Source organism: Suncus etruscus, chromosome 11 (assembly GCF_024139225.1).
Source record: "Suncus etruscus isolate mSunEtr1 chromosome 11, mSunEtr1.pri.cur, whole genome shotgun sequence".
Taxonomy (NCBI): domain Eukaryota; kingdom Metazoa; phylum Chordata; class Mammalia; order Eulipotyphla; family Soricidae; genus Suncus; species Suncus etruscus.
In genome coordinates this window covers 50252301-50264548 of record NC_064858.1, presented here as the reverse complement: position 1 = coordinate 50264548, position 12248 = coordinate 50252301, and the positions used below count along the sequence as shown (strand labels likewise).

Genomic DNA, 12248 nt, shown 5'->3' with positions numbered 1-12248 from the left:
GAACAATAAACACCCTCGAATAGCTAAAGCAATCATTGGGAAAAAGAATATGGGAGGAATTACTTTTCCCAACTTTAAACTGTACTACAAAGCAACAGTTATCAAAACAGCATGGTATTGGAATAAGGATAGGTCCTCAGATCAGTGGAATAGGCTTGAATACTCAGAAAATGTTCCCCAGAGATACAACCATCTAATTTTTGATAAAGGAGCAGGAAATCCTAAATGGAGCAGGGAAAGCCTCTTCAACAAGTGGTGTTGGCACAATTGGATAGCCACTTGCAAAAAATTAAACTTAGACCCCCAGCTAACATCATGTACAAAGGTAAAATCCAAATGGATTAAAGACCTCGATATCAGCCCCAAAACCATAAGATATATAGAACAGCACATAGGCAAAACACTACAGGACATTACAGGCATCTTCAAGGAGGAAACTGCACTCTCCAAGCAAGTGAAAGCAGAGATTAACAGATGGGAATATATTAAGCTGAGAAGCTTCTGCACCTCAAAGGAAATAGTGCCCAGGATACAAGAGCCACCCACTGAGTGGGAGAAACTATTCACCCAATACCCATCAGATAAGGGGCTAATCTCCAAAATATACAAGGCACTGACAGAACTTTACAAGAAAAAAACATCTAACCCCATCAAAAAATGGGGAGAAGAAATGAACAGACACTTTGACAAAGAAGAAATACGCATGGCCAAAAGACACATGAAAAAATGTTCCACATCACTAATCATCAGGGAGATGCAAATCAAAACAACGATGAGATACCACCTCACACCCCAGAGAATGGCACACATCACAAAGAATGAGAATAAACAGTGTTGGCGGGGATGTGGAGAGAAAGGAACTCTTATCCACTGCTGGTGGGAATGCTGTCTAGTTCAACCTTTATGGAAAGCGATATGGAGATTCCTCCAAAAACTGGAAATCGAGCTCCCATACGATCCAGCTATACCACTCCTAGGAATATACCCTAGGAACACAAAAATACAATACAAAAACCCCTTCCTTACACCTATATTCATTGCAGCTCTATTTACCATAGCAAGACTCTGGAAACAACCAAGATGCCCTTCAACAGATGAATGGCTAAAGAAACTGTGGTACATATACACAATGGAATATTATGCAGCTGTCAGGAGAGATGAAGTCATGAAATTTTCCTATACATGGATGTACATGGAATCTATTATGCTGAGTGAAATAAGTCAGAGAGAGAGAGAAAAACGCAGAATGGTCTCACTCATCTATGGGTTTTAAGAAAAATGAAAGACACCCTTGTAATAATAATTTTCAGACACAAAAGAGAAAAGAGCTGGAAGTTCCAGCTCACCTCAGGAAGCTCACCACAAAGAGTGATGAGTTTAGTTAGAGAAATAACTACATTTTGAAATATAGAGAATATAACTACATTTGTCCTAATATTGAGAATGTATGAGGGAAATGTAGAGCCTGTTTAGGGTACAGGCGGGGGTTGGGTGGGGAGGAGGGTGATTTGGGACTTGGGTGATGGGAATGTTGCACTGGTGATGGGTGGTGTTCCTTTTATGACTGAAACCCAAACACAATCATGTATGTAATCAAGGTGTTTAAATAAAAAAAAAAAATTTTTACTTATTATACACTTTTGTTTGGTGCCAGAGAGATACTACAGGGATTAAGCCACTTGTCTTGTACAAGGCTATTCGATCTCTGACATCACATATATTCTCCAAATACAGCCAGGGATGATTCCTGAGTATAGAATCAGAAGTAAGCTCTGTGCACCTTCAGATGTGGCCACATCTATGCATCTTTATTCTATTTAGATTTGATAATTCAATGTATTTAAGGATTTGGGATTCATTTTGCTTTAGACAAATGACTAATAACTACCTTACTATGGAGATATGGAAAGGAGTAGTTGTTAAAAATATTTAACAGAGAATGTTATAATTAAAACAGATAAATGAGATGAAGCCAGTGCAAAATGGAGGAGCCTAATGTCTTTCAATGCAGGTGTCCACATCCCCATTGTCATAATTCACTTTTCCGTTATATTTTCAGTTGCATATTTAAGTTTTTCAAACACCCAAAAAGCCTATAAAATTGCATTTTGATTTTCACAATTGTGTTGTTGCAGTGCTAAAAGCCAAGATTTTAACCGCCCATGATAAAGGATCTCATGCTGAGGTAAATGTAAATATTAAAAAGGTCTTAAAATCAACCAAATTGAAAATTTTACGAGGAAAGCGAACAATATATCCAGAATCCTGGACGACTCGAGGCTGCACTTGTCCCGTCCTCAACCCTGGTGAGTATCAGACTTGCCTAACTTGGTTTCCATTTTATCTCTACTGGTGTCCTACTTGTCTTGGATTCTCTGAACCGCAACCTCAAATCAACTCAATAAGCACATCTCTCCTTTCCATCATCCCACTTCTGGAGGAAATCCAAACAGAATTCTTTGAACTGACATCAAAAAGTTATTTCTTTTCCACATGCTCTCTAAAGTAATATATTTTTAATCCAGCAATATCATATCATATTCTCTGTCCTAACAGAAGTCACATAGAGCTCAGGTGCCAGTTGTCTAGAAAGCACTTTCATGAATTTATCTACCACGAGCACTTTATCTAAAAGCAAGATTTTGGTTACAGTGGCCTGGGTAGAACTTACTCCCAGAGGAAGTTCAAATGCAAAAGTCCATCTGTGCAAATAATATTGAAATCATTTTTACTATTGTATGAGAAGCATCTGTGTCTCCTGGATATAAAAACAATTCTCAAGTTCTCATCATCTTGTTTTTCATTAAATCATCATTTGGGTTCCAAATTAGAAACAGCCGAAATAAACAAACAAAAAAGGATAGAAATTTAAGAGATACTTGAAATAGAAATTTTCACCTTAAAATGTTCTGGCAGAAGTGGAGACAAGCAAGGAAGCACAGGAACTTCCTGACTTCTCCCGTACCTGTCATGATTTCCCATACTAAAGTATCCTATCAGGGGCCAGAGTAATAGCATGGCAGTAGGGCGTTTACCTTGCGTGCTGACGACCTGGACAGACTGTGTTCAATCTTCAGCATCCAGTAAGTTCCCCTGAGCCTGCCAGGAACGATTTCTGAGCGTAGAGCCAGAGTAACCCTTGAGTGGCACCAGGTGTGGCCCAAAAACTAAATAAAAAATAAAGTATCCTATAAAAAGCGCAAGTTGTAGTTCAACAAAATATGCTTAAAATGCTCTCACCTTGCCCTATTTCTACCATTTATGCCTTAATGACAGTGCAGAAATAGGAGCATAATTTCATATTCTGTTCCAACTTTGTTTTTTGGGGCCACAACTGGTGGTGTTCAGGGGTTACTCCTGGCTCTGTATTCAGAAATCACTCGTGGTAAGCTCAGGGGACCATATGGGATTCCAGTATGCACAAGGCAAATGCTCAACCCACTGTGCCAACAGTCAAGCCCCTCTGTTCTAGTTGTTTCTTATGGCTCAAATACACAGGTATGTTCATAAGAAGTCATTTGTGATCTTTCCATGATAATTTTTGGAGACATTGGGACTTGAGATAAAGCACAATGAATGAGGTGTTTGCTTGCACATGATCAACCTAAATTCAACCCCTAGCATCTCATATGGTTCCCCAAGCCCCACCAGGAATGATCCTGAGCCCTGAATAAGACCTGAGTATCTCTGGGTGTGTCATAAAAAATTATTTTAACTTAGTTTGGGAGATGTAAATATATACAACTATCAACGTTTCAATAAAGTATCTCCCCAACCTAACAAAAATCTAGCGACCTAATAAAACTTAACTTTTCGTTTTGTTTTGTCTTTGACCACACCTGGTGGCAGTCAGGGGTTACTCCTGGCTCTGCACTCAGAAATTAATCCTGGCATACTTGGGGAACCATATGGGATGCCAGCGTTCGAACCCAGGTTGACTGAGTGCAAGGCAAAAAATGTACCTGCTGCACTATCATTCTGGCCCCTCTTAACTGTTTTTTTGAGTTCTAAATTTTCAGGCATTTTTTTATATACTGCTTTAATATTTTCTTTAAACTATTCTAAGTTTTAAGGCTTGAGAGATATTACAGGTGTTCAAGTGCTTAATCTTACATGCAACTGAGCCCAAGCACTGCCCAATTTGACACTGTCCTTCTCAAAATAAACTAAATAAAATTCATTCATTAAAATAGTCAAAGGAAAAATAGAAATTTTAAATATTAGATATTTTTTAAGGAATTAATTAGAACTTTGGATTTTTGAATACAGGAAGCATAGCTACTGATTTAAATTTTATTTCCTAGTCTGTACATTGGGACTTTTCCTTTAAGTACTCTCTACAGTCTTCCCAAAAGAAAATAAAACAGAAATCCACCCAATTTTTCAGTAAGATATTAAAAACAAAAGCTTTGACCATCGGAGCCACCCTCCAGGAAGTGAACTATACTTCCTAATCAGGCTGCTGCCAGAATCAGAGAATCCACTGAGTTCATCACAATTGAAAACATAAGCGCAATTATTCAAAGAATTCTTGAAAACATGTTTACTCACTTTGAAGAAAAGACTAGAACCTGCCAAAGCAAAACCAGACACTCTTTCATTTCACTTTGTTTTTCCATTTTTATAAGTTCAATAGCTAAGGCCGAAGTCAGCTGATAAGAAAATCCTGAAACCTTACACGCCAGCTTGCTTCCTTTGCTACTTTTGAAAAGACGCAATCAAATCAGCATCCCTGCCAACTCCTTCATTCTTCCTTTATACAAGCATCTGCTCATTCATCAGGGATATACTTTAAAATAGTAGGACCAGTATAAAAGTCTGATAGTGGATGTTTCTATGGACAAAGTAAATACATGCTTTCCAAATGTGTCACAAAGTAATAGAGATAGGAAAATACAGTGTAAATGCTAATATGATGCACTAGATAACATTTATTCCAAGTAACTTTTTAGCAAGATGCTCCTCCAAACTTTATGGGTCTATTCGGTATCATTGTTATTTATTTAATTTATATTTATACTTTAAATTACAGGGGTCAGAGAGTACAGCAAGTAAGGTGCTTGCCTTGCATATGGCTGACCGAGGTGATCCCTGGCATATTAAACAATACTTTTGAGGGACTAGAGGTATAGTATAAGGCTTAAGGGGCATATCATGCATGTGACTGGCCCTGATTCAATTCCTGGAATAACATTCCCTAGCATCCTCATATTCTCTGGTTCTGTTGCCTAGTTTGTCGATAGTTGCCTCCTACAGACAGCTTGAGACCTGATTTCCCCAAAACATCTTTTTGTTATTACAGATATAAGGTTAATGAGATATTCACGTCCCCCAAAAAAACCTTTTTTGAAATTTATAGATTAAAAAAAAACTCCTCATGTAGTAGGGATGCAAACAAGAGTGAGGGATTATTGGTGGAGGGAAGTGAACATTGGGGAAGGAATTGGTGTTAGAACATTGTATACCTGAAACCTTATCATGAATAACTAAGTACTTTCACAGTGACTATTTTTAATTTTTTTTTTTTTTTTTTGGTTTTTGGGCCACACCCATTTGACGCTCAGGGGTTACTCCTGGCTATGTGCTCAGAAATCGCCCCTGGCTTGGGGGGACCATATGGGACGCCGGGGGATCGAACCGCGGTCCTTCCTTGGCTAGAGCTTGCAAGGCAGACACCTTACCTCCAGCGCCACCTACCCGGCCCCAGACTATTTTTAATTTTAATGTTTTGTAATTATAGATCTGTTATATTGTTATAGAAATATACGTTGTAGAAAATATGTATGATATAGAAATAACAAGGTTTTTATTATTATAGATATAATGTCAAAGATATGTTTATAAAAATTTAGGATCAAAGTGTCACATTCTCTAGGAGATTGGTTAAGGTTTGATTCCCACCGGAGCTCCCAGACAGGAAAGGCAGTTCCCATTCCCTGTCTGATTAGGTCAGGGGGAACAGTTGCAGTTGTAGAGATATGCAGAAAATAATTCACACAGTGAAAAAGGTACAGAATGGATTCAGGAAATCCAGTGCTCAAGCAAGGAATTCAAGCCACAAAAGCTTTCTGCTCCTAAGATGGAGTGCAGCTCAGTAGAAGAAGGCCAAAGAATGAGCCCCAGCCTTTCTCAGACACTTGCTTTTATTGACAAGAATCAGGTACCACCCTAAGGTGGGAGCAGAATACCAAGAAAGGAATAATCCAATATACTATTACTAGGCCACACCCTAGGGTGGGGTACAATAATTAATTCGGGTAGGATCAGTTACACAACATAGATAATACTTTTTTTATTTTTATGTTTCTTCTCCCCACTCACCCACAATCATCTCTTTTAGCAATTATGTTTTGGCATCAGTCCTTCCAGACTTTTCTCTATGAATGGGGCATACTGTTTTTTTAACCAAAAAACTGTATATGCTCTCTTTTGCAGCAACTCTATTTAGCTAATGAATTTTCTTGAATTTTAATTTGATCTCATATAATCAAATACATTGACCCTATTCTAATTTCCCAATTGATTCCAATGTCCTCTAGACCTAGTCTGTCCTGACCAGTTTTCAGTCAAGGACCACATATTGTTGCACAGCAATGGTCAGCGATTGCTCCAGGCTTTGCACTCCTGGCAGTGCTCAGGAAACCATATAGGATGACAGGGATTGAACCCAGGTCGACTGTGTGCAAGGCAACACCCTACCAGGGGTCCTCAAACTTTTTAAACAGGGGGCCAGTTCACTGTCCCTCAGACCATTGGAGGGTCTGACTATAGTAAAAACAAAACTTATGAACGAATTCTTATGCATATATCTTATTTTGCAATGAAGAAACAAAACAGATACAAATACAATATGTGGCCCGTGGGCCTACTCTCTCTCCAGCTTCTGTTATCTCTCTACCCATGCACAACTTTTTAAGTCTCTCAGGTGTGTGTGTGTGTGTGTGTGTGTGTGTGTGTGTGTGTGTGTGTGTTAAGCATTGGTCTAATTCTATTGTTGTTGATATTATTCCTGATGAAGAAACCTGGCTAGGTGTCCTATGAAGAAGGATCATCGTATATTTTGAAGCTTTCTGGATAGTTCTTTGTGGTATCTTTTTTGTTTGTTTGTATTTTTTGTTTTGTTTTGTTTTTGGGTCACACCCGGCAGTGCTCAGGGGTTATTCCTGGCTCCAGGCTCAGAAATTGCTCCTGGCAGGCACAGGGGACCATATGGTGCGCCGGGACTCGAACCGATGACCTCCTGCATGAAAGGCAAACGCCTTACCTCCATGCTATCTCTCCGGTCCCACCCATTTCATGATTTTATCAGCAATTAATAACCCCTTCCTGAATTAAAAATTTCATTACAATCTGAGAAATGATGTTTTCCTGATTTGATCTGATTCCCTTCCTCTACTAGCTGAGTTTCTGTTCTAAGGAAATTTTCTCTGCCAAGCTAAACTGTTTGATTACCACAAAAGAAAGTACTTGTTGTAAAGAGGATAAATGCTAAGTTTTTCCCTTTAATTTTTTTTTGTCTAAAATTAAATAATAAACTGATTTACCAAGTACCTAACATATGACAAATTAATGTTCATTTTTTTCTTTTTGCTAATCATTACAGAATTACAGGTTTTTATTTTATATGTTCCAAGACACACCATGTTGTGGCACTAAGATTATCACAACTCTGGCAGATTATAACCTCTCCTTGCTATCTTCTGTGTCCTTTGAAAACAATACCCATTAATATGAGGAGTGGGTACACAGGGCAGTGCTTAGAGCTTACTCCTGATTCTATGCTCAGGGATCATTCCTAATGGGTCTATGGACCATATTCGGTGCTGGGAATTGAACCTGGGCCAGCCATATGGTAGGCAAACAATTTATCTGCTATACTATCTCTCTGGCCTAAATCCCCATTAATTTCTATGACTTTCATTGCATTTTAGCATAAAATGTCCTGCATTTGATCTTCAAGCCCTTGAATTGGAAAAGGTCATCTTTGGAAGATTATTTGGTTTCATTATGATTTTAGTGAAGCCTATTATTACGGATCACAATACATCTGTTCTAAATGCTTGATACTACTAGAAAACCATTTTTTCTAAAACATTTTTAGTGGATAAATAAGAATATATATAGTTGGGGGCAGAGAAGTACTCCCATGCTGTGCTCATAGGTCCCTGGGTCATTCCCTGCAGCTTCTCAAGTGCAGTTTCATCCTGGTGAGGGCTCATGCAAGGGCCCTGGCATGAAGTTCAGCTGGGGCCCTGAAGTCTCAGGGACCACCGGAGTCACTTGGCGTTGCTCAGATCCACCAGAGACACACCCAGCATGCTTTTGACCATGCAGTGCTGGGAACCAAATGGAAATTCTGGTCCTAATTCTTGTGCTATCTTCCCAATCTTTTTTGTTTTGTTTTTGTTTTTGTTTTGGGTCACACTCTGCGGTGCTCAGGGGTTATTCTTGGATCTGCACTCAGAAATCACTCCTAGAAGGCACAGGGACCATATGGGATGCCGGGATTCAAATCACTATCTCCTGGATCGGCTGCATGAAAGGCAAATGCCCTACCGCTGTGCTGTCTCTCTGCCCCTTCTCAGGGGTTACTCCTGGTTCTGCGCTCAGAAATCACTCCTGGCAAGCACAGGGGACTTTGTGGGATGGTGAGATTCAAACCACTGTCCATCGTGGATTTGCTGCATGAAAGGCAAACGCCCTACCGCTGTACTATCTCTCCACCCCTCCCCCTTTTTAACAAAAATTGAGGGATACAACCAGCTGTGCTCAGGGCTTACTCTTGGTTTTATACTCAGGAATCACTCCCGGCAGGGCTTGGGGGACTAAACCTTGGGGATTAAACCTCTGTAGGTTGTATGCTAGTCAAGTGCCATATTCACTGTACTATCGCTCTGGCTCACTATTTTATTTTATATTTTATTTTATTTTATTTATTTTACTTTATTTTATTTTATTATTTTAGTTTTTGGGTCACACCCGGCAGCGCTCAGGGGTTCCTCCTGGCTCTACGCTAAGAAATCACTACTGGCAAGCTTGGGCATCATATGGGGGAAGCCAGGATTAGAACCACCATCGTTCTGCATGAAAGGCAAACACACCCTACCTCCATACTATCTGTCCGGCCCCTCACTATTTTATTTTTAATTGTGAATTTATATTGATGCTTCGTTTTTTATTTGAAACCACCCAGGTAGTGCTCTTCAGCTATTCCACTATGTAGTCTCTGTTGCTTCTAGCAGTGCTCAAGGAACCATGTGGTAAGGGAGAGCAAGCCCAGGCTTCCTACATAAAAAATTGTTCACCAACACTTCGAGCCATTTCCCCATCCAATAATTATTTTTAAAGTATTTAAAACCATTTATGTAATTATTTTAAATATGTTAAAAGAATGAAACTCATTTTATTTGTTACTATGATTATTTTAGTGAAGCTTGAAAATACTTCTTGCTTTGTGTGTGTGTGTGTGTGTGTGTGTGTGTGTGTGTGTGTGTGTGTGTGTGTGTGTGTGTGTGTGGTTTTTGGGTCACACCCGGCATTGCTCAGGGGAAACTCCTGGCTCCATGCTCAGAAATTGCTCCTGGCAGGCACGGGGGACCATATGGGAAGCCGAATTCGAACTGATGACCTTCTGCATAAAAGGCAAACGCCTTACATCCATGCTATCTCTCCGGCCCCGAAAATACTTTTTAATTACAAAGTCAACACTAGGTCTAGTCAAGTCTCATTTTTTTATGTATGATAAACATCTTCTATTCTAAAATAATATCAGCTATATCAGCTTCATCTATAAAATGTTTAAAAATATTTGGTATAATCACACTCTTCCAACATTATCCCATATGGCCATATTGTTGGATTTTGTTTTATTTTGTTTTGTTTTCACTTTTATAAAATCTTTGTTAGTTGACACCACAAAACATAGTGAGTCTCAAAAAATATATACTGACACTAAGTGTCCACAGAATTCTCTCTTCTTTACTATAAGGAAAAATACTATTTTACAGTAGAGAAAAATTCTATAATCAGACAAATTTGACCTTAAATTGAACCCTGGAAGAGTTTCTAAAACTTGTAGAGCCTTAATTTCCTCGTTTATATAAGAAGAAAAATAATACTACTTAATAGTGTTATTTTTGAGATGAAATGAATTGACTATGCAAAGTATTTGGCACATAGTAAAGGATTATTCAGTGGCTGCTATTGCTTAAATGACTGCTGATTTCTACTATGTATTTCTAAAATTTTAAACTATGTACATATAAATATATATAATAAAACTGCTGAAGTAACATTTACTCCTTTCAATGAACTACGATAATAATATACATTCTAATTTTACTCTTTTTTTAGGTATGGAGTACCTGGTAGCAGGGCACGAAGATGTAAAATCAGGCAGGCTGATCGTGAATATGAAAAGTTTTGTCCATCACTGGGAACCATCTCTTGGAAGAAAAGTCATGGATATCTTAAGAAGAGAGTGCAAGTAGCAATATCTATGTTAGCGCATGATGGCACTTCTCTGTATGTGTATAAAGCACAAACATAATGAAAAGGAGACCTCAGAAATGAAACTGGAATTATTGTTTAAGTGCCAAAATCTATAGAAATCTTTCTATGCATGGGCCTATTGCTTTGGGGCCCATGTTTAAAATCACTGTGTTTGAAAAAGAAAGAATGAAAAATTCTATGTTAATACCTGTTTTCTATGTAACTGATTCTGAAATGTGTACCTGTTAAGAGTGTTTTAATAGCACTATGATATTTAGCAGTAATGCATTAAGGGTAAGACCTGTAATGGGAACTCCACCCAGCCTCAGATAGGTCACTTACATCTGTGCGATACTTAAAGTCATCAATGACAGTTTCAGTAACTCCCCCATCCCACAATGAGAAAAAGTGTTAGTTGAAAAGAGCCCCTCTCTTGCTCGAGGTGTGTGAACTTTGGTATTGGGGTGATGTTCAGCAAAACCTATCTATGTGTATATAATATTTCATTGTATAAAGCACTTTACTACCTGCCACTTGTGTTGTGAAAGATTTGGAGACAGCAGTTGCAGAGGGAAAAGCATGGGTCAGAAAAGCTACTGAAACAGAGGCACTGCCATTGCCTGTGTAGAGAGAAGGCCTTCAAAAGGAAGGTGTACTGTTCCTGGTACCAGACTGTGGCAAAACATGACCTAGAAGTTTGTGAGAAGTTTTCAGTTTGGGCATGAAGTTCAGCTCCACAGATTCCAGCCATGATGAAATGTCTTAAACCCTTCAAGAAGAAGAGTTTTTAAAATATGAGGAATTGTAAGTGTATAAATATGCTTGGATAAAGAAGAAAATAACTTTAAATTTAAAATTAAAAACTCATTTCTCTTCAATGCACTTGTAAACACTTCAAAAAATGATTGTAGACACAGACTTTGTTTTATTTTTGTTTAGTATTTAATATGAAATCATGAAGCAATTTCCCTTGTCTTTATTAGCAATGTATGGTCGTGATACTTCCTAGATATATTTTTGGGGACACAGTGTATGTGATGGCTCACAAAATGACAGTTTTTCATCCTTATTCATATTCTATACCCCAACACAGCTACTGCCTAGTTTCTTCTTTACTTGAATATATAACACATAAACCACAAGGCCACAGATTAACTTCACATACAGAACATATTTTTCCTGAGGTCCTGTGGACTTATAGAAATATATATATATATTGCTTTGTTAATTTTTTTATATTTCATGTATGAAATAAAGGACTATGATCTCCTAATTCTTGTCTCATTCCTACTGAACCCTTTTAACAAGACAAAGAATGGCCTTCTTTATCACCAAGAAGGAACTTCAATTAATTCCTCAAGTTAAAAAAGAAAATCAGAGATAGCACAGTGGCGTTTGCCTTGCAAGCAGCCGATCCAGGACCAAAGGTGGTTGGTTCGAATTCCGGTGTCCCATATGGTCCCCCGTGCCTGCCAGGAGCTATTTCTGATCAGACAGCCAGGAGTAACCCCTGAGCACCTCCGGGTGTGGCCCAAAAACCAAAAAAAAAAAAAAAAAATCAGGAGCCAGAGGTTAAGGTTAGCATGTGGCTGACCTGGGTTTGATCCCCAGCATCCCATAAGGTTCTCCAAGCTTGCCAGGAGTGATTTCTAAGTGCAGAGCCAGGAGTAACACCTGATCACAGTTGCATGTGACCCAAAAACAAAAACAAAAAATCAGAAATATCTCTCAATGGTAGAATGTTTGCCTTACCTGCA

General features: G+C 38.6%; 1 protein-coding gene across 1 annotated transcript in view; it reads left to right on the top strand.

The window, feature by feature from the left end:
* NTN4 (netrin 4) overlaps nt 1-11764 on the top strand; it is a 144330-nt gene extending 132566 nt beyond the window's left edge. Inside the window, exons 9-10 of the mRNA XM_049782811.1 lie at nt 2136-2306; nt 10354-11764. Of these exons, the coding sequence (XP_049638768.1) occupies nt 2136-2306; nt 10354-10490 (308 nt within the window). The 3' untranslated portion in view covers nt 10491-11764. The remainder of the gene's footprint in view (nt 1-2135; nt 2307-10353) is intronic.
* The last annotated feature ends 484 nt before the right edge of the window (nt 11765-12248 follow it).